Source organism: Rhinichthys klamathensis, unplaced genomic scaffold (genome assembly GCF_029890125.1).
Source record: "Rhinichthys klamathensis goyatoka isolate OS25496 unplaced genomic scaffold, OSU_Roscu_1.1 h1tg000437l_1, whole genome shotgun sequence".
NCBI classification, from domain to species: Eukaryota; Metazoa; Chordata; class Actinopteri; order Cypriniformes; family Leuciscidae; genus Rhinichthys; species Rhinichthys klamathensis.
The window spans coordinates 121,492-146,087 of record NW_026606933.1 but is presented as its reverse complement, the minus strand read 5'-3'; the positions used below and the strand labels follow the sequence as shown (position 1 = coordinate 146,087).

The following is a 24,596-nucleotide window of genomic DNA, read 5'->3' as shown; positions in this document are numbered from 1 at the left end:
GTCAAAGGATTTCCAATTTTGCCATGTCGGTTATTTTGGCCGTCGGCCATTTTGAATTTTGTAGTAAAATGCTGTATTGAAATTCATAAAGTATAAAATAATTTGTATTTTGAGAATGCATTAGCATTTTGTTACAAAACTCGGTATGGGTCATCAGCACGATGCCCTGAAGGAGCCTGAGAAGTTTGGAGACAGCGCCATCTAGTGGTAAAATCAAATATTCAAATGCTTATAACGTTAGGTGTGGTCGACTTATTTTCACGGGAGTCATCTCGTTAGACTCTTGAATTCTTGCCAACATGCCAAGTTTAACCTTATGGTTTGTGCAATGTTGTAATTTAGCACTTAAAAAACTTCCGCTAATATCTTCAAAACCGTTAGTCCGATCGAGACGAAACCACCGTAGGAAATTCGGAAACATAGGTCGCTGCCAATTTGCTATTCCCCCAATATTAAAATGTTGATAGTAAGTGGCAAAAAAATCCAATCAATGTCGCCCATGAATCATTTATAATGTGCTCATACATATAAATGTCTATAACTACAAAACAAAGTGATATATTTTCACCAAATTTGACACACACATGTACTTTTGATGGCGCCATAATAAAACAAAACACGAAATTGCCATTGATTACAATAGAGTATTATTATGCCATTAATGTTTTTGTATTGTGCATCGTCATTGTAGCTGTTGTAACTTTCTGCCTGTCGACATAACGAACATCTGAAACCAGATCTGGACCAACTACATCCATTCTGGCCTAAAATATTCAGACAGTCAAGATCATCTCTCATTTACATGAGCTGCACGGCTTTCATTCATCTGCACCTGTTTTACTACCTGACCTAAAGCTAATTACCTCACCCCCTTATGGCACATTAAACACAAATAAGCTCAGTCCAAGCACCATTCATCTGTCTGCACGTCCATTCCCGCTGCCCTTTAGACAAGCAGAGTCCAAGCAGAGCCCCAAGGAGAGATACGCTGGCAAAAAGTCCTTAACTCATTATTATCCTATAAAACTCAGATTTAATCCAGTCAACTTCCAAGCCAGTGAACTGCGCACAAATGGATTCTCAAGTTTTGCATTAGATTTCATGAGCTTCAAATTAGAGCGAATTCTTTTTAGGTCACAAGTTCTTACAATACGGCTTTTTTCCTTACGTGCTTCTTTAGTCTGGACTTCAAGACACCATTGTGTTTTATGCACTGGTCACGTTTAGAGATTTTGGTCTATTTTGCTTCCATAACTTGTCTTCTTTCAGACTAGAATCCAAAATGCATATTTAAAGTCCCCCTGTGGTGAAAATCCAGCTTTTAAATGTTGTTTATGTGTCTATGTGGTGTTTTTAATGTGCTTTAACACAAACCGTGTGTAAGTTCATAAGTCGACAGCATTGCTGAGTATTTTCTGCTTAAAACTGCAGTGAACCAAAGACAGTCTCAAAAACACGGTTTGAAATCGCTGGTGTTTCTGACGTCACAAACGACCTTGTAACCAATCAGATCAACGTGTGATCGTCAACCAGTGGATCTCTGAGCTGAGTGAGTGAGTGGAGGCGGGGCTCATTTGCATATTCATAGAACCGCGAATACTAAATGAGGGAAGGGTGTCGAGTTACATTCAAGATATTTTAAGCCATGAAGAAATTATTTTCAAGGAAAAAAACATTTAAATATGTAATTTTGGTGATCAAAGATGAGTTTTAAGGGATAAAATGTTTGACCACAGGGGGAATTTAATATATATATATATATATATCTTTTAAATTAATACACATTTATAATGCTATACCTTGTGATATATTAACTGACATATAAATTGACATCTTTCTCTATGTATTTTCCTCTCTTGGAAAGTCGTAGAAACGCTATCACAGACCTTTCTTTTGCTATTAGAGCAAATGCAAATACACAAATTATAATTGGTGTCATCTCTCATTCACCGCTATAGAAGTTTATGACTTTTGCTTCTGAGACTTTTCACAAATGAGAAAAGGATCCGTTCCAATACATACAGGAAAATGTCATTTCTTTCTAAATGAGAAATCACCACTTACACCAAACTTTACAGGTTTATTCCTATCCACTGTATATTCTGGAGGTTTGTTCATTTAACATTCACCTGATTCATATGACATTTGAATGTTAAAACCTTTCTCCGCAAAAACCTTTAATATGTCAAAAGTGATTAACAAGAATAATGAACTTGGCTTTATCCAATGTTCAGATTTATGTTATGGAAATGCATGCAAATTAGTGCATGCATATTTAATTAGATAATGCCTCATTTCAATATTTAGACAACATTACAGAAGACTTGCGATACAAATCAATTGTCGTAATGAACTGTGATGAACAGATTGGGATAATTCACCAAAAAACAACAATTCTCCCATTGTTTACTGGCTCTCGTGTCAAACCTGTACAACTTTCTTGCTCCTGCTGTGTTTCACAGAAGAAAGAAAGTAATTTACTTTGGGAAATGTTTATGTTATTAGATACTAGATTATTGTTACAGAAATAATCAAATAACTAGCGATGCACGATATATCAGCCACCGTATCGGTATCGGCCGATATATGTTCATTTTTTAATGTTATTGTCATCAGCCCAATAAGAAAAGTAGGCCGATATATTAAAGCCGATAAATAATGTATTATTTCCTTCAGCTGAGACACTTCAGATGCGCCACTGTTCAACATTATGGTTTTGAATTGCTTGAAATATGATTGAAATCACTTCAAAAAAGGAAAATACAGTAAAGTGCAACATGTGCACCGCAAGTCTGTCATATCGACTACATAAAATTATAATGAGAACATCATAATTGTGTGTTTGGGACGTGGATTTTAATGGTGAGACTTTTGTTTTTGTAATCAGGCTCTCAAAAATGATATAAAAACGTATATTTAGATTTATCGGCCGATATATCGGTTATCGGCTTTAAACTATAAAGAATTATCGGTATCGGCCAACATTTTCATATAGGTGCATCCCTAAAAAATGACTGACCCTCAGAAAAAAAGGTACAACAGCTTTCAAAAGCTACAGCCTTGCACCTAAAAGGGAACATATTAGTGCCTAGTATCAGCACGTTTTTAAAGGGTAGTTCCAGTGACAGCTTTTGTACCTTTTTTTCTGAGAGTGCAGGATCTCGTGGTCTTGAGCGAAGTAAAGTTTAAGAGGCTCCATATCGAGCAGTCCTCATCTTTCAGCCCTTATCAATGAGACTCCGGTATCGCGAACAGCATCATTAAACAGTCAAAGCGCCAATGGCCTGCCTATATGCTTAATGTGAACCAAATCTGCTACTGAATTAAAGCGCACAGATTCGACTGACAGATCGGCTTTAATCCAACGCCAGCAAAATTGGATTCATGTTGGGGAACATTTTAGCTTTAAAACGGATGAAATAAGCATCTCGCGCTAGTTCATCTTCTGAACAATGCTCTCCCAGACCTGAGCCGAAACAATAGAGCCGAGTAATCGCCCGATCTGTGAGCGAGAGCTGTGCACGGGGAGAGCGAGCGAACACACACGAGATGGGGAGATTAACAGAGATCGGAAAATTTGTTCGAGCTCTTATCTGAAATTCAACAGCTGTGTGAGGAATAATAGCCGTACGACGAATACAATTCAGCAGACACATCAGAGATTTAATCTTTTTATCCAATAAATGGAATAAAGCTGCAATTATAACCTCATCTGATGTTTATCACACCCAGTTACAACTGACAGTGTATAACCTGCATAATGAAAGCATTAAAGCAGTAATAAAAACACTAATGCAACAATCAATGCATGACTGATAATGTGATGTTTATGAAGAGTGCATAATGACACTTATGAACTTTCTTACAGGCTAGTTTAGTCTTGGGATTGATACTGTGTCTCTTAAAGCACCAATCTCAAAGTCGTATTGCGGTTTGTGCCATAAACGTCAACAGCAAATCAGGATTAGAGTGAGTTATTGAGCTCCCAAAGTGTGAGATTTTACATATTACCACATGCAAATACTTAACTACAGAATATTTTTTATTAAAAAATGACCTCTTCAGCAACCGGTGAAGCAAGTTTCTCTTCGTTCAAGCTTTTTATAAGGGATAGTTCACCCAAAAATGATCATTCTGCCATTGTTAATGTCAATCCAAACCTGTATGACTTTCTGTGTTCTGTGTGAGATAAAAAAAAAAGAGATTATAGTAACCAAAACTTATGGTGACATCCATTGTATGGGGAGAAAAAAAATCCACAGAGATATTTCTAAAAAAATCTTCTTTTTTGTCCCTGCCAAGAAAGTGTAGGCTTCTCTGAATATTACCGTTGATCAATCTGTTCATTATTATTCGACTGGAGAGTTGGAAACCGATTATCTTTAAATGTTATATATGAGTGTCAAACAAATGCAATGTTAGATATTTGACACTTTTATCACAAACTCCAGTTAATCAGAAGAATTCATACAAATTATTCCAACTGAAAAAAGCAGAAGGATTTAATGTACATGTCAGGTTGGTTTAGCGATCATGGAAACTGACAGAAACACTGAAGAACAGATATAAAAAAAACATTACTTCCATCCAGCGAATTATCAAGATTTGCACATATCCCTAAATAACACGCATACAACACATGTCGAGGAAAGGGTCGCGTGCATTTCAATTATAAGAATCGAATGCCAACCATCCGAGTGGAAAAGTTCATGCCGAAAGTGTCCGTATAATTGCAGAAAATAAATTCTAAAGCACGCAATAAAAAAAGGAAACCAGTAACACTGCGAACAGACCTTTCAACTTCACACATGCCAATTTCCACTGGAACTGTCATCCAATTAACTGCTGGAAACAACCCTGCGCCTGGACATCCTCACACACACAAATCAACCAATTAACTAATTACATGAATACCCAACGCCGCCGTATTTACCAGCCAATTATTTCCGCTCGGCTTCACAGAGGTGGCGAGCGATCGCGGAAACTTCGGCTCTGCTTTCTGACATGATTACAGAAACTTGTTGGCACAAACACGGAGATTGTCTTTGCCTTGGACAGTGCACATTGTGTGGGCAGCGACTCGTAACCACAGACCCCCTCCTTTAAAACGCTTCGGATGGCTCCTGTCAACCCCCGATTACCCACAATCCTCCTTCAAGTGTTATTACGGGATTATCATTTATATCACCGGTGACGAGAGAGCAGACGCCAAATGCGTGGGCACGATATTCACAACGGGAAAGCATTTACAGTGAGGTTAAGCTCAACCACAGTTCCTTAACATTAGCTCGTGCGTTTCGGGATGAAGGAAATTACACGTTTGTTTCATTTCTAGACATTTCCGGTCGAGTAAATCTTTTATCATGAGCAAACGCGAGCCGACAATGACTAGAATATTTATAAATGAACATGGTAACACTTTACAATAAGGTTCATTAGTTAACATGAACTAAGAATGAACAATACTTATACAGCATTTATTAATCTTATTTCAAAATAATTTTAACATTTACTAATGCGTTATTAAAATCAAATGCTGTATTCGTTAACATTAGTTAATGCATTGTGAACTAACATGAACACACAATGAACAGCTGTATTTTTATTAACTAACATTAACAAAGATTAATAAATACTGTAACACATGTATTGCTCATTGTTAGTTCATGTTAGTTAATAATACTAATGTTAACTATTATTGTAAAGTGTTACAATTGCAATGATTTTAATGCACTTTTTATTTGGCCATTAGTAACGTGTGAGTGTGTCATTAGAGTCGAGTTAATAAATTTGATTTGTTTCTGTTAATCAGTTCAAAACTAATGTATCAATTTATTTGTGTCATTATTCAAAAATTGTCACAAATTATTTTTATATTTATACAGTCAAACAAAAAATTATTCAGACACCAGATATCATTTGTGATATTGTTTTACTAGTGTGTGCAGGACACTATAGTTCATTTATGTAAGAGAGGAGAGCAAAATAAAGTAAACTGTGACATATTATAGCCAAATATTCTTCATCCAGTGACTACCGGTTACATTTATACATTTATTGAGCTGATCATGTTCTGCTGAAGTGTGTTTTCTGTAACTGCTAATGCTCTTTTCACACACACACTGAACAACATGAAGCATTGCTTGGTCACTGGTTGAGCTAAACTGGTATTATCTAATTGTGTAGTTAAATTTAACAGCTGACAGATATTCAACATAATTCATGTGTGAGAGTCTAACAGAAGGATGGACAAAACCAGTCAAATATCCACTGATCTGAGAACTCTGAGTTCTGCTCATATTTATCACCATTTTCTAAACTATAGTGAATAAACTGAGATAATGTGAGAAATGTTGAAGGTGTCTGAATAAATAAATGTTGGTTTGACTGTATATTAAATGTTTTAGTACAATAATAAATAGTGTATTGTTATATAGGTGCATATAAAAGAAAACATGCCTTGTTTGTTGTTCAATTCTTGTATTAAACATTTGAAATCTACTGTACGGCTGAAAGGCTGTTTGGTAGAAATGCAAAGGTGCAATTGTTATTTTTATCACACAGTCGTAGCAGGAACACATTAAAGACATTTCTCACGTCACGAGTGTTTATTTCCACCTGTGGTGTGTGTGAATGTACAGCACACCTCTGTCACCCAATACACACATGCAGCCCTGACCCATGAAACCCATGAAAGCCTCAATTACTCGACGGCCTGAGGCAGTGCAAGTCCATCCAAACCCTCTAATTTCTAATTGCCGGTGCCTGAGGCCAGGTGAAAAGCCAGTCGCGATAACATCTTCCCCTTCTACCTGTAGCCAAGCAGAAAACACACACCTCGCATAATTACACTCTTCCAGATATGTGGGGAATTTGCTTTTAGAGGATGATTTGTCAAGAGCCGGCGGTTGCTGTAGGGGTTTGGGGGTAAGCTGTGCCGGCAGATCGCTCAATACACACACAGACACACACACACGGATCCAGTGAGTATCAGTCTAAACAAGCGACAGAAAAAACAAGAAAACACAAAGCTCCTCTTGAGTGTCTCCTGCAGCGGAAGGGTTTAAAACACAGACGTGTGATCGCTCATATTCACACGCTGAATTATCAGCTTAAAAACACATTTAGAAGAGCGCAGATAAGACACGGGACGGGATTTGTTGGGGGGGGATTTTGATAGAAAAAAAAACAAGTGGTAATCCCAATTCATCTGAAACCCTTCAAAATAATAGAAAGGGACGGAAGATTTACAACTCCACATTTACATTCTAATCATTCAAGCTTTAAAGCTCAGGATAAACATTATATGCAAAAGAGCTACTGAGATATAACAGTTCACCGTTACCAGTCCATTAGTGTTAACCACAAACACACTCATTTCAAAATGAACATCGTACAAATCGTGCATAAAGTTGTAACTTTACCCCTAAATGGTCCATAGTTGTACCTTGAGGGTACGTGTTACTCCAAGGACCCTTTTAGGAACAGATTTGTCCCTTTACTGTGCCAGTGACAAGCTTTTATACCTCTAAAGGTAACATTTTTGACAGTGACCTATAAGTTTTATCAAACTATAATTATAAAACGGATATTTCCCAAATCTAAATTCTGATTGGTTGAGCCACGCTTGAAGCCATTATAAAATGCACAGTCTATGGCACACAAAGCGCTCTGGCTGTTTGACAACCATAAACGAGCCAAACTGTTTTATTCTGGTCTATTGCTATTAATAAATGTAGCACATTGGTGTCTTTTATCATGTTGTGCCACCGCTGAGTGTTACAGTAATGTTATGGTGATGTTACAGAAATGTTACAATGATGCTGTGGAGATGTTTTGGAAATGTTACGGTGATGATACAGTAATGTTATGGTGAGGGTTATTGTGATGTTATACGGGATATTACAGTAATGTTATGGTGATGTTACAGAGATGTTACGAGATATTATAGTAATGTTACAGAGATATTACAGTGATGTTACGGAGATGTTAGGGGATATTACAGTAATGTTATGGTGATGTTATGAGATATTACAGTAATGTTATGGTGATGTTACGAGATATTATAGTAATGTTACAGAGATATTACAGTGATGTTACGGAGATGTTAGGGGATATTACAGTAATGTTATGGTGATGTTACGAGATATTACAGTGATGTTATGGTGATGTTACAGAGATGTTATGGGATATTACAGTAATGTTATGGTGATGTTACAGAGATGTTATGGGATATTACAGTAATGTCATGGTGATGTTATGAGATATTACAGTAATGTTATGGTGATGTTACGAGATATTACAGTGATGTTACAGAGATATTACAGTGATGTTATGGTGAATTGATGTTACAATGCTGTTACGAGATATTACAGTAATGTTATGGTGATGTTGCAGAGATGTTACGAGATATTACAGTAATGTTATGGTGATGTTACAGAGATGTTAGGGGATTTTACAGTAATGTTATGGTGATGTTGCAGAGATGTTACGAGATATTACAGTGATGTTACAGAGATATTACAGTGATGTTATGGTGAATTGATGTTACAATGCTGTTATGAGATATTACAGTAATGTTGTGGTGATGTTGCAGAGATGTTACGAGATATTACAGTAATGTTATGGTGATGTTGCAGAGATGTTACGACATATTACAGTAATGTTATGATGATGTTACGAGATATTACAGTGATGTTATGGTGATGTTGCAGAGATGTTACGAGATATTACAGTAATGTTATGGTGATGTTACGAGATATTACAGTAATGTTATGATGATGTTACGAGATATTACAGTAATGTTATGGTGATGTTGCAGAGATGTTACGAGATATTACAGTAATGTTATGGTGATGTTGCAGAGATGTTACGAGATATTACAGTAATGTTATGATGATGTTACGAGATATTACAGTAATGTTATGGTGATGTTGCAGAGATGTTACGAGATATTACAGTAATGTTATGGTGATGTTGCAGAGATGTTACGAGATATTACAGTAATGTTATGATGATGTTACGAGATATTACAGTGATGTTATGGTGATGTTACAGAGATGTTACAAGATATTACAACAATGTTACGAGATATTACAGTAATGTTATGGTGATATTACAGTGATGTTACAGAGATATTACAGTAATGTTATGGTGATATTACAGTGATGTTACAGAGATATTACAGTAATGTTATGGTAAATTGATGTTACAATGCTGTTACGAGATATTACAGTAATGTTATGGTGATGTTGCAGAGATGTTACGAGATATTACAGTAATGTTATGGTGATGTTACGAGATATTACAGTGATGTTATGGTGATGTTACAGAGATGTTACAAGATATTACAACGATGTTACGAGATATTACAACGATGTTACGAGATATTACAGTAATGTTATGGTGATATTACAGTGATGTTACGAGATATTACAGTGATGTTATGGTGATGTTGCAGATGTTTCGAGATATAATAGTGATATTACAGTGATGTTACAGGGATATTACAGGGATGTTACGAGATATTACAGTGATGTTACAGGGATGTTACGAGATATTACAGTAATGTTATGGTGATGTTACGAGATATTACAGTGATGTTATGGTGATGTGACAGAGATGTTTCGAGATATTACAGTGATATTACAGAGATGTTACGAGATATTACAGTGATGTTACGAGATATTACAGTGATGTTACAGGGATGTTACGAGATATTACAGTGATGTTATGGTGATGTTACGAGATATTACAGTAACGTTATGGTGATATTACAGAGATGTTACGAGATATTACAGTGATGTTACGAGATATTACAGTAACGTTATGGTGATGTGACAGATGTTTTGAGATATTACAGTGATATTACAGAGATATTACGAGATATTACAGTGATGTTATGGTGATGTTACGAGATATTACAGTGCTGTTATGGTGATGTGACAGATGTTACAATGATGCTGTGGAGACATTGCGGTGATGTTACGGTGATGATACAGTAACATTATGGTGAGGTTATTGTGATGTTCAAATGATGTTACAAGATATTACAGTGCTGTTATGGTGATGCTGCAGAAATGCTACAGAGTTGTTGCTGTGATGTTATATGATGTCAACAGTGATGTAACGCTGATGTTGTGGTGAGGTTTATGGTGATGTTACAGTGATGTTGCAGAGCTGCTAGAGAGATGTTACAGTGACGTTATGGCGAGGTTACAATAATGATGTAGTGATGTTGCAGAGATGCTACAGTAATGTTGATGGTATTGTGATGTTGAGGAAATGTTCTGGTCATGTTATGGGTAAGGGCTGTTCTCAGGCATAATGTAAAGCAGAGCTTTTTGCGTTATTTAAGCATTGTTCACCAGTATGCAGTTTTGGTTACTAATCAGTTTAAAACTCGCATATTAAATGTTGATATTCTATCATTATTTCTATCAGTTTTGCACTGTTCTCGAGCATGCCGTTTTGGTTACTTACTAATCAGTTTAAAAATCACATATTACATGTTGATATCATTATTTCTATCAACCCACACATGTCCAGTGTGTAAATACAAGCACATCAGGCCACCACAAAAATATTCCCTTCAGTTCAACTCTAAGTGTGGAACCTGATCAGTGTTTCCCTTGCAGCGGTGCGTGAAACAGGAGTGAGAGAGCAGGTGACGCCGCAGACATTTCAGGGATTAAAAGACACCCTGGGTGCGTTCCAATACACACATGCCCTGAAGAACCACCCATGTGTGAATTACTGATGTCATCTGATCTGGGCTGCAAAGTTCAGGCATCACACAGGATCAACGCCAGTACAAAACGATTCTCAGTGTACCTCAGTTTTTCAAAAACATCAAAGTGTAAATGTAATTTTGGTGGTGTACATTGTCTATATTAGTAATGCGTGGGCTTTTTAAATCAACAGAATTACTACACAATTATACATTTTCATGGATCAAGGCAGAAATCTTTGTGATTTTCCCCCAGCCCTACATCTATCAAATCACTTAATCATGTTAGTTTGAAAAGGCCTTAATGTTTCCATCCCTGTGCTTGTGTGCAAGTCAACCTGAAGATAATGGGATTTCTTCTGTTTCTTGCTAGTTTCGGCCCGGCATCACCTGAACATACGGCTGCACGATTAAATACAAAAAATTGTGATTTGCTTGAGTGTATTTATCAAATCTCAAAAGCTGAGATTTAATTAAATAAGTTAGGGATGCATGATGTATCGGCCACCATTTCAGTATCGGCCGGATATATGTTCATTTTTAATGTTATCGATATAGGCCCAATAAGACAATCTGGGCTGTATATTAAAGCCGATAAATAATGTATGATTTCCTTTAGCTGAGACACTTCAGATGCGCACTGTTCAACATGATGCTTTAAATTGCTTGAAATATGATTGGAATCACTTCAAAAAGGAAAATACTCTAAAAAATTATATAAAAATTCAGATTTAGATTTATCAGCCAATATATCGATTATCGGCTTTCAAATATAAAGAATTATCGGTTTTCGGTATCGGCCAGAATTTTCATATCAGTGCATCCCTAAAATAAATATGTGATGCGTGTTTCAGGGAAAATGCAACGTGTCTTCCTATACTTACTGTACATTACAGTAAGATACTACAATAGTAATCTTTCTAATTTTGTTATTTAGTAATGTTAATATTTTTATTTAGTAATAATAATACATTTAATAAATTATCATTATTTTTTTATAGCCATATTGATACATAATCAACAAACACTGCGAAATGCTTTTAAAATCGCAATCTTCAATCAGAAAAATCAGGTAACACTTTAATTTACAGTGTCCTTGTTACACGTTACATGTACTTACCATAGTACTAACAGTAAATTATGCATAATTACATGCAACTAACCCTCAACCAAATCCTAATCCTACCCTAACCCCCTAGTAAAGACATGTTGTTAATTAATATTACTCAGTACTCAAATGTATAATTACACTGTAACAATGACACCTTAAAGTAAAGTGTAACCAAAAATCGCTATTAGATTGTTTCCTCTAAATCGCGCAGCCCTGCCTGTCTAAAAGCAGGATCGGTTTAAACACTCAATAGTGGCTGGACTGCTCAAGCCCTGCCCGGTTTAAAGGCCGTCACCCACCGATCGCTGCCACTTTGATGAGTCGGGCGTCGAGGCCGCTTGATATAATCTCTCTGAGCAGCTCGGCCTGGTCTCGGCGCCACAGGTACGCCAGCGGCTGGAGCTCAAGCCTCGCACACCTGCGGAGAACACACACACACCACAAGTGGAGAACAGAGAGGAACAATGCAAACTGAGCAGGCGTGCAAGAGGACATGATGGATGTGAAGGGAAGAGAGGGCGGCACTCTGACACCACTTCAAACACTATTTGTTAAAGGGGTCATCGGATGCTCATTTTCCACAAGTTGGTGTGATTCTTTAGGGTCTGCGTGTAAAGTTTGTAACATACTTTGGTTAAAATTCCTCAATGGTTGTGTAAAACAACACCCTTTTACCTCCTCAAAAACAGCTCTGTTCACAGCGACCCGTTTCAGTGCTTGTCTCTTTAAATTATAGTAATAATAAACAGTTCGTCAGTGGTCGAGGGCGTAAATATGCTAATACGGGACAGTCCGTCAGTGGTCGAGGGCGTAAATATGCTAATACGGGACAGTTAGTCAGTGGTCGAGGGCGTAAATATGCTAATACGGGACAGTCCGTCAGTGGTCGAGGGCGTAAATATGCTAATACGGGACAGTTAGTCAGTGGTCGAGGGCGTAAATATGCAAATACGGGACAGTCCGTCAGTGGTCGAGGGTGTAAATATGCTAATACGGGACAGTCCGTCAGTGGTCGAGGGCGTAAATATGCTAATACGGGACAGTCCGTCAGTGGTCGAGGGCGTAAATATGCTAATACGGGACAGTCCGTCAGTGGTCGAGGGCGTAAATATGCAAATACGGGACAGTCCGTCAGTGGTCGAGGGTGTAAATATGCTAATACGGGACAGTCCGTCAGTGGTCGAGGAAGTAAATATGCAAATACGGGACAGTCCGTCAGTGGTCGAGGGTGTAAATATGCTAATACGGGACAGTCCGTCAGTGGTCGAGGGCGTAAATATGCTAATACGGGACAGTCCGTCAGTGGTCGAGGGCGTAAATATGCTAATATGGGACAGTCCGTCAGTGGTCGAGGGCGTAAATATGCTAATACGGGACAGTCCGTCAGTGGTCGAGGGCGTAAATATGCTAATACGGGACAGTCCGTCAGTGGTCGAGGGCGTAAATATGCCAATACGGGACAGTCCGTCAGTGGTCGAGGGCGTAAATATGCTAATACGGGACAGTCCGTCAGTGGTCGAGGGCGTAAATATGCTAATACGGGACAGTTCGTCAGGGGTCGAGGGCGTAAATATGCCAATACGGGACAGTCCGTCAGTGGTCGAGGGCGTAAATATGCCAATACGGGATAGTCCGTCAGTGGTCGAGGGCGTAAATATGCCAATACGGGATAGTCCGTCAGTGGTCGAGGGCGTAAATATGCCAATACGGGACAGTCCGTCAGTGGTCGAGGGCGTAAATATGCCAATACGGGATAGTCCGTCAGTGGTCGAGGGCGTAAATATGCCAATACGGGACAGTCCGTCAGTGGTCGAGGGCGTAAATATGCCAATACGGGATAGTCCGTCAGTGGTCGAGGGCGTAAATATGCCAATACGGGACAGTCCGTCAGTGGTCGAGGGCGTAAATATGCTAATACGGGACAGTTCGTCAGTGGTCGAGGGCGTAAATATGCTAATACGGGACAGTCCGTCAGTGGTCGAGGGCGTAAATATGCAAATACGGGACAGTCAGTCAGTGGTCGAGGGCGTAAATATGCTAATACGGGACAGTCCGTCAGTGGTCGAGGGCGTAAATATGCCAATACGGGACAGTCCGTCAGTGGTCGAGGGCGTAAATATGCCAATACGGGACAGTTCGTCAGTGGTCGAGGGCGTAAATATGCTAATACGGGACAGTCCGTCAGTGGTCGAGGGCGTAAATATGCTAATACGGGACAGTTAGTCAGTGGTCGAGGGCGTAAATATGCCAATATGGGACAGTCCGTCAGTGGTCGAGGGCGTAAATATGCTAATACGGGACAGTTCGTCAGTGGTCGAGGGCGTAAATATGCAAATACGGGGCAGTTAGTCAGTGGTCGAGGGAGTAAATATGCTAATACGGGACAGTTAGTCAGTGGTCGAGGAAGTAAATATGCAAATACGGGACAGTCCGTCAGTGGTCGAGGGCGTAAATATGCTAATACGGGACAGTCCGTCAGTGGTCGAGGGTGTAAATATGCTAATACGGGACAGTCCGTCAGTGGTCGAGGGTGTAAATATGCTAATACGGGACAGTCCGTCAGTGGTCGAGGGCGTAAATATGCTAATACGGGACAGTCCGTCAGTGGTCGAGGGCGTAAATATGCTAATACGGGACAGTCCGTCAGTGGTCGAGGGCGTAAATATGCTAATACGGGACAGTCCGTCAGTGGTCGAGGGTGTAAATATGCTAATACGGGACAGTCCGTCAGTGGTCGAGGGCGTAAATATGCTAATACGGGACAGTTCGTCAGTGGTCGAGGGCGTAAATATGCTAAGACGGGACAGTCCGTCAGTGGTCGAGGGCGTAAATATGCTAATACGGGACAGTCCGTCAGTGGTCGAGGGCGTAAATATGCAAATACGGGACAGTCCGTCAGTGGTCGAGGTCGTAAATATGCAAATACGGGACAGTTCGTCAGTGGTCGAGGGCGTAAATATGCAAATACGGGACAGTCCGTCAGTGGTCGAGGGCGTATATATGCTAATACGGGACAGTCCGTCAGTGGTCGAGGGCGTAAATATGCAAATACGGGACAGTTCGTCAGTGGTCGAGGGCGTAAATATGCAAATACGGGACAGTCCGTCAGTGGTCGAGGGCGTAAATATGCAAATACGGGACAGTTCGTCAGTGGTCGAGGGCGTAAATATGCCAATATGGGACAGTTCGTCAGTGGTCGAGGGCGTAAATATGCTAATATGGAACAGTTCGTCAGTGGTCGAGGGCGTAAATATGCCAATATGGGACAGTTCGTCAGTGGTCGAGGGCGTAAATATGCTAATACAGGACAGTCCGTCAGTGGTTGAGGGCGTAAATATGCCAATATGGGACAGTTCGTCAGTGGTCGAGGGCGTAAATATGCCAATATGGGACAGTCCGTCAGTGGTCGAGGGCGTAAATATGCCAATATGGAACAGTCCGTCAGTGGTCGAGGGCGTAAATATGCTAATACAGGACAGTCCGTCAGTGGTCGAGGGCGTAAATATGCCAATATGGGACAGTTCGTCAGTGGTCGAGGGCGTAAATATGCCAATATGGGACAGTTCGTCAGTGGTCGAGGGCGTAAATATGCCAATATGGGACAGTCCGTCAGTGGTCGAGGGCGTAAATATGCCAATATGGAACAGTCCGTCAGTGGTCGAGGGCGTAAATATGCTAATACAGGACAGTCCGTCAGTGGTCGAGGGCGTAAATATGCCAATATGGGACAGTCCGTCAGTGGTCGAGGGCGTAAATATGCCAATATGGGACAGTTCGTCAGTGGTCGAGGGCGTAAATATGCCAATACGGGACAGTTCGTCAGTGGTCGAGGGCGTAAATATGCCAATATGGGACAGTCCGTCAGTGGTCGAGGGCGTAAATATGCCAATATGGGACAGTTCGTCAGTGGTCGAGGGCGTAAATATGCCAATATGGGACAGTTCGTCAGTGGTCGAGGGCGTAAATATGCCAATACGGGACAGTTCGTCAGTGGTCGAGGGCGTAAATATGCCAATATGGGACAGTCCGTCAGTGGTCGAGGGCGTAAATATGCCAATATGGAACAGTCCGTCAGTGGTCGAGGGCGTAAATATGCTAATACAGGACAGTCCGTCAGTGGTCGAGGGCGTAAATATGCCAATATGGGACAGTCCGTCAGTGGTCGAGGGCGTAAATATGCCAATATGGGACAGTTCGTCAGTGGTCGAGGGCGTAAATATGCCAATATGGGACAGTTCGTCAGTGGTCGAGGGCGTAAATATGCCAATATGGGACAGTCCGTCAGTGGTCGAGGGCGTAAATATGCCAATATGGGACAGTTCGTCAGTGGTCGAGGGCGTAAATATGCCAATATGGGACAGTCCGTCAGTGGTCGAGGGCGTAAATATGCCAATATGGGACAGTTCGTCAGTGGTCGAGGGCGTAAATATGCCAATATGGGACAGTTCGTCAGTGGTCGAGGGCGTAAATATGCCAATATGGGACAGTCCGTCAGTGGTCGAGGGCGTAAATATGCTAATATGGAACAGTTCGTCAGTGGTCAGGGCGGAGCATGAGAAATATGAAATCATATTGCTCAGAAAATCCGAACGGCTTAATTATCGAGAGTGTATTATTGTGTATTATAGATGTTATTCGATCTGTGTCATCAGTGTTTGCGGCGGCCATATTGTTGACATAGAAATCACGGCAACTGTCAGTCTGTCAATTGACAAGTATGGCAGCGTCGGCATTATCCATGGTATTATCACTGTATTTTTTTTTTTAAACAGCGTGATGGTGTGTTGTGTAATACACGTCTGTTCTAACAACAGTAATAAGAACCCCGGAGTTAGTTTTTATGATTGCGATAAGTTACCGTACCGACTGTCAGAAAGCGTGAAGGGAAGGAGACAGAGTTGAGCCAGCGCAGGAGAGGCTAGCTAGGATAAATAGGCTAAACTTTCAGCCAACTCACCACAGAAAAGTCTGTTCCCATCCTTTTACCACAGGTTTCACACATAATCCGTGTCTACGGTACAGAAGCAGGACGCGCTACACTGCTTTAGTGCTATTATATGCTGCGTTTGCAGTGCGTAGCTAACTGATCCGCGGCTGTAACGTTACCACAAACACACTCAGGGACGTGCACAGGAATTTTGAGGGGCAGTTGCTCTGACCTGAAAAAAGGGCACCCCCCCCCCCCCCCAATAACATATTATTGTTTATTGTTTTTTATTTTATTTTTATTTGAAAAGAAATAATCTGGATTGAATGGAAAAACTCGCTTGTAATAAAAAAAACAACGCTTAGATTTTGGGAAAAAATACAATCCTTTTTTAACCTTTTGGCTTCCCGTACATTCAGTTGTGCTTCTTGCTCGTATTCAGTTGTGATGGTAGGCTACGGGCAACTACGCATGATTTGTAGTATGATTGCGTAAAGGGAACAGGAATTCCGGTAGGGAACAGAATCGACTGCTACACCCAGTGCTGATCCTGACCTCCCCCTGGGGCCCTAAGGGGTCCTGTACCTGTCCCGTGATGTCGTGAGCTATGTAAACCATTTGCCATTGCCACAGTCACACCTGACACTTCAGCGCCCCAATACAATCCTCCCTCCTTTAAACAAAACAGTCAAAGAATAAGTACAACAATATAGAACAGAATGAGGTTCAAACAAACAATATTTATTGAATAGAGTATTTTCTATAGAATGTTAAGATAACAAGTGAACATTAACGTAAACATAAATAAGAAGAAAATAATAAATTATAACCCTGAGCTTTGGCTTTTGGGATTAACTTTGGTTCTCTCTACAGCCTGGGTATTTTCGGCATCAGTATGATTGTTTTATTTATTATTATGCATGTTGAAGCAATTCTTGATTTATGGTTATTATTTACTGAGGGGTGTGCATCCATATTGACCAGTATGTCCAGCTAATCAACATTTTAAATTCAATATAGCCTATAAATCAATAGTCAATCAATGTCAAATTGTCAATACATTGCTTTCTATCTTGCATAATTAGTGCAGTTGTTTAGAGTTTTTAACACTGAGACTAGATAATCAGTGTCTTGTTTTAAACGTATAATGTGTACTTTGATTGCGAGTGCCATCATTCACGTGCATGTATTGTACAGTATGTCTGGTCTCCACATATTCTGCTTGAAAAATGCACGTTTCACTTCGTGCACGCGCATATGAACGCATGATAACACCATGGATAACACACGCGACGCGGTTATGTTTTCTGAGCTGCAGTAAACAAACACCGTTGCACTTTGTCGTTTATCAAAAACAAACGTAATAAATAATTGTATTTTACTCTCACTTTTGTCAGGCACAAAGTGATGCAAGAGATGCACTGCCTGCCCAGCTAGGTTAGCAAGACCGAAAAACATCAAACTTTGCTGACATCAAACTTAGAGAGGAGAGAACACAAGTTTACCTGATTGTTGTTCCCGCAATTCACTCTCATGGTTTTTTTTATTCTTCCTCTTTTCGTGACCAGAAGGATAGTTTCGCTTTATTTTGTCATGGATGTTGTACACATTAATTGACGCGCTATGACACGAGATGGAGGCGGGGTCTTACGCACCGGTCGCGTGCAGTCTATGGTCGCGTGCAGCGCTGCAGCCACGTAAACAGTTGAGCTGAGTGCCCGAATGGAAGTGAATGAGGCTTTGCGATTTTTTTTTATTATTATTTTTATTTTATCTAGGCCTACGTGAAATTCTTTTATCTAGGCCTAAAAATGTTTTTTTTTTTTTTTTTTTTGGAAGGGCAACCTGAGTCGAGAAGGGCATATGGGCAGTTGCCCGGGCAACCTGAGCAACCCCCCTGTGCACGTCCCTGCCGGTACTCACTATTTTTATTTTAACACATACTCACTATTTCAACAACGTAAGCCAATTATTCCATGCATTACTTCTATATATTAAGTTGCTCAAGCAATTGGTCAAATATGTAACCATGTACTTATATTAAAATCGCAAACATTTTAAATGAAAACTTAAAATTGACAAAAACAACCGACTCTCATGCCTTTTCTTTTGCATTTACATTTTAATACAACAAATCTTGCATGTCACAAAGAACTTGTTTTTCCACCACCAGGAATGAGACGAGTGTCGTTCATTATGTTGCCTTGTGTTGAGGTGCATTGTAGTTTGTATACGGATACTGTATGAACGAGATCGTTATAAATATCCGGATAAGTTACGGCTGGCAAAGTGGCAATAAGGACGGATCTTTACTTAAGCTTGATTGGTGTGGACCCACATCAAATAATAGCATTATCTTCTCTTGATACCGACGAGATGAAGCCAGGCTACTGCTCCCCTCAACTCAAATCTGCGCGCGGCTAGGGGCAGCAGGACAGGTGTCATGTCAACAATATGGCCGCGGTTAGCTACTTCCGGTGTTTGCGAATAAGGTCTATTGAGAGTGTATATAAAAGCATTGAGACTTTTTGAGGATTGAAAAAAAAGGAGAATGGATTTTCTTCATTGTATGGTGGTTGTGTCCACACACTGCAAACACACATTTATATGCAAACACCATATAAAAGTGAATTTTGCATCCGATGAGCCCTTTAAATAGTTAAAGTCAATACAATAGAGATAAACAAAGACAATAGAGATTGCTACGTATTCCCAAAGCTGAAGAGTAGTTGTTAGCTTGTGTTTTCAGTGGCTGATGCATTACCATTCAGTATTAGATCTGCTTCATCCATGTCTGTTTTTAAATCTAGGCTAAAAACATACCTTTTTGAACTAGCATATGGTCAATGATGAAATGTATTGTATTGTGTGTTTTGTTTTTGTGTTTTTTCTTAATGTCATGTGTTGTAAAGCACACTGGTCAACTGGTGTTGTGTTTAGTTGTGCTGTAGAAATAAAATTGACATTGACAATTAGCGCTCGCTCTCCGGCTTGGCTGAACGCCAGCGCTACGCTCATGTGACATGGGTGGACGTCAGCTCAATGCTAGCGCCACGGGTCAAAGCGAGAGCGCAAGTGATTAGCGATTAGCACGATACGCTGTGCCCCTCGGCATCATGGGATGTCAGGTATACAGGTAGGGTTACACCACTTATCCTGCGGAGGAACAATAGCTGACTGACAGCGGTATGTGCGGATACATGCACAGCTCGAGTGAGGCGCAGCGAAACCGGCTGTGAACATGAAAAAAATTTTGAAAAATATCACTAGTTTAATGCTAGTCCGTTTAATGTTTGGAGTCACTGTAAATCAGTCACTAATAGTTAAAGTCCCCCTGTAGTCAACAATTGTATCCCTTAAAACTCATATTTGATCACCAAATTGACATATTTAAAAGTTTTTTCCTTGAAAAAAATGTCTTCATGCCTTAAAATATCTTGAATGTAACTCGACACCCTTGCCTTATTTAGTATGCGCGGTTCTATGAATATGCAGATGAGCCCCGCCTCCACTCACTCCCTCAGCTCAGAGATCCACTGGTTGACGATCACACGTTGATCTGATTGGTTACAAGGTCGTTTGTGACGTCAGAAACACCAGCGATTTCAAACCGTGTTTTTGAGACTGTCTTTGGTTCACTGCAGTTTTAAGCAGAAAATACTCAGCAATGCTGTCGACTTATGAACTTACACAGTGTGTGTCTTAAAGCACATTAAAAACACCACATACACACATAAACAACATTAAAAGCTGGATTTTCAAAAGACGAGTTTTAAGGGATAAAATGATTGACTACAGGGGGACCTTAAAACACTTTAAATCAATTTTAATCAATGTTTTATTCTTTACTTTTATTGTAATTTTTTTCTTATGCTCTTGTGATAATTATTTTTTAATCATTTTTATGCAAAGCACTTTGAATTACCATTGTGTATGAAATGTGCTATGTAAATAAACTTGCCTTGCATATAAATGTGCCAATTCATTTTTTAGATAAACGCTAAACACCTCATAGCAGTCGTTGAGTTCAGCTTGAGGAATATTATATATATGTATTGTTTTGTAAATTACTCAATGACATGTAGTGTGTTGTGTGTGAGGAAGGGAGAGGAGAAACGAGAGAAAGGATCTCCACTTACACGTTTTCCACACGTATTCTCTGGTAGTCGGACAGAATGGCCCCGACGGACACGGCCTCCACACACACCTCCTCCTGAACACACAGATCATCAGATGGAGGACAGATATCAGAGATGCTCGAATCACACACACGCCAACATCATGAACATCATGCAGGGTTCCCACACCTCGGGTAACTACAGGTCCAACACCCTCAAACTCAAGGACTTAATGTGAGGACACCATTCAAGTGAGAGCAAGGTTACGTCGTGTTCCCTTGTAAGATACGTTGTTACAGTTTTGCACGCGTGAACGTCATGGCAACGTACAACACAAAGTACCTTAACGCGAACACACGGGGTAACTCCAGACTAGGCTTGCCGCGATAGACGGTGTTGACGGTGTTACCGGTTTTAAGCCCCATCACCGGTGACATCACTTTCCCACCGTGACACCGCGATGTCTTGACTTTTTTAAAGTATTCGTTTTTGCTAAAATATTTATTTGAATTAATTAAAAATAATAATGATCAATTATTTAGTTCAGAAGAGAGCATACATTATAATTAAAAACTGAACTGCGCAGTGCGTGCCAAGAGCCAGTCACGTCACAGATCAGCAAGCATCAGGAGTCCATTTAGCACGTGTGGAGATGAGAACGAGTCAAATTACAGAAAAGCAAGATAATGGCGGAATGTGTAATTTATTTAGGCCTGTTTTATTTTCTTATTCGTTAATAAACGTTTTATGGTTCTTATTTGTTTGGGCCCACAGTTTGACGATTTTCAGCCTATGCATGGGGTTATTTTTATTCGTTCGTTATGCTAATAAAAGTTCTGTCTATAAATAAAAGTTTTATTATCAGCGAGCCGAGTTGTTTTTTTTTTGTCCATTCAAGCAATTGACGCTGAATTGCCAATTGACGCTTATTTCGAAAGTGAAAGTATAACGCGCACGCATTTAAAAGCTATTTAACCCCCCCGCCCCGCCCCCCATGGTGACACCGGGATTACCGGTGTTGTGACACGTCGATTAACCGGTGGGAAATTTTCCTCACCGCGGCAACCCTACTCCAGACGTGAACACACGTGGGTAACGCCACTGCTGGAACACACAGGGTAACGCCAGACGTGAACACACAGGGTAACTCCAGACGTGAACACACGGGGTAACTCCAGACGTGAACACACAGGGTAACGCCAGACGTGAACACACGGGGTAACGCCAGACCTGAACACACGTGGGTAACGCCACTGCTGGAACACACAGGGTAACGCCAGACGTGAACACACGGGGTAACTCCAGACGTGAACACACGTGGGTAACGCCACTGCTGGAACACACAGGGTAACGCCAGACGTGAACACACAGGGTAACTCCAGACGTGAACACACGGGGTAACTCCAGACGTGAACACACGGGGTAACTCCAGACGTGAACACACGTGGGTAACGCCACTGCTGGAACACACAGGGTAACGCCAGACGTGAACACACAGGGTAACGCCAGACGTGAACACACGGGGTAACGCCAGACGTGAACACACGGGGTAACTCCAGACGTGAACACACAGGGTAACGCCAGACGTGAACACACGGGGTAACGCCAGACGTGAACACACAGGGTAACTCCAGACGTGAACACACGGGGTAACTCCAGACGTGAACACACAGGGTAACGCCAGACGTGAACACACGGGGTAACGCCAGACGTGAACACACAGGGTAACGCCAGACGTGAACACACGGGGTAACGCCAGACGTGAACACACAGGGTAACGCCAGACGTGAACACACAGGGTAACTCCAGACGTGAACACACAGGGTAACGCCAGACCTGAACACACAGGGTAACTCCAGACGTGAACACACAGGGTAACGCCAGACCTGAACACACGGGGTAACTCCAGACGTGAACACACAGGGTAACGCCAGACGTGAACACACGGGGTAACTCCAGACGTGAACACACAGGGTAACGCCAGACGTGAACACACGGGGTAACGCCAGACGTGAACACACGTGGGTAACGCCAGACGTGAACACACAGGGTAACGCCAGACGTGAACACACGGGGTAACTCCAGACGTGAACACACAGGGTAACGCCAGACGTGAACACACGGGGTAACGCCAGACCTGAACACACGGGGTAACGCCAGACCTGAACACACGGGGTAACGCCAGACGTGAACACACAGGGTAACGCCAGACGTGAACACACAGGGTAACGCCAGACGTGAACACACGGGGTAACGCCAGACCTGAACACACGGGGTAACTCCAGACGTGAACACACAGGGTAACGCCAGACGTGAACACACAGGGTAACGCCAGACGTGAACACACGGGGTAACGCCAGACCTGAACACACGGGGTAACGCCAGACCTGAACACACAGGGTAACGCCAGACGTGAACACACAGGGTAACGCCAGACGTGAACACACAGGGTAACGCCAGACGTGAACACACAGGGTAACGCCAGACGTGAACACACAGGGTAACGCCAGACGTGAACACACGGGGTAACGCCAGACCTGAACACACGTGGGTAACGCCACTGCTGGAACACACAGGGTAACGCCAGACGTGAACACACGGGGTAACGCCAGACCTGAACACACGTGGGTAACGCCACTGCTGGAACACACAGGGTAACGCCAGACGTGAACACACGGGGTAACGCCAGACCTGAACACACGTGGGTAACGCCACTGCTGGAACACACAGGGTAACGCCAGACGTGAACACACAGGGTAACTCCAGACGTGAACACACAGGGTAACGCCAGACGTGAACACACAGGGTAACGCCAGACGTGAACACACGGGGTAACGCCAGACCTGAACACACGTGGGTAACGCCACTGCTGGAACACACAGGGTAACGCCAGACGTGAACACACAGGGTAACGCCAGACGTGAACACACAGGGTAACGCCAGACGTGAACACACGGGGTAACGCCAGACGTGAACACACGGGGTAACGCCAGACGTGAACACACGGTGTAACTCCAGACGTGAACACACAGGGTAACGCCACTGCTGGAACACACAGGGTAACGCCAGACGTGAACACACGGGGTAACGCCAGAAGTGAACACACGGTGTAACTCCAGACGTGAACACACGGGGTAACTCCAGACGTGAACACACGGGGTAACGCCAGACGTGAACACACGGGGTAACGCCAGACGTGAACACACAGGGTAACGCCAGACGTGAACACACGGGGTAACGCCACTGCTGGAACACACAGGGTAACGCCAGACGTGAACACACGGGGTAACGCCAGAAGTGAACACACGGTGTAACTCCAGACGTGAACACACAGGGTAACGCCAGACGTGAACACACAGGGTAACGCCAGACGTGAACACACGGGGTAACGCCAGACGTGAACACACGGGGTAACTCCAGACGTGAACACACGGGGTAACGCCAGACGTGAACACACGGGGTAACGCCAGACGTGAACACACGGGGTAACTCCAGACGTGAACACACGGGGTAACTCCAGACGTGAACACACGGGGTAACGCCAGACGTGAACACACGGGGTAACGCCAGACGTGAACACACGGGGTAACTCCAGACGTGAACACACAGGGTAACGCCAGACGTGAACACACGGGGTAACTCCAGACGTGAACACACGGGGTAACGCCAGACGTGAACACACGGGGTAACGCCAGACGTGAACACACGGGG

General features: G+C 41.8%; 1 protein-coding gene across 4 annotated transcripts in view; it reads right to left on the bottom strand.

Moving 5' to 3' along the window:
• Nucleotides 1-24,596, bottom strand: part of dph6 (diphthamine biosynthesis 6) — a 136,735-nt gene that overhangs the window by 93,161 nt on the left and 18,978 nt on the right. For all 4 annotated transcript variants that reach the window (XM_056236067.1, XM_056236068.1, XM_056236070.1 and 1 more), the window contains exons 4-5: nucleotides 20,907-20,980; nucleotides 12,140-12,258 (exon numbers count right to left, since the gene is read on the bottom strand). In XM_056236067.1, the coding sequence (XP_056092042.1) occupies nucleotides 12,140-12,258; nucleotides 20,907-20,980 (193 nt within the window). The remainder of the gene's footprint in view (nucleotides 1-12,139; nucleotides 12,259-20,906; nucleotides 20,981-24,596) is intronic.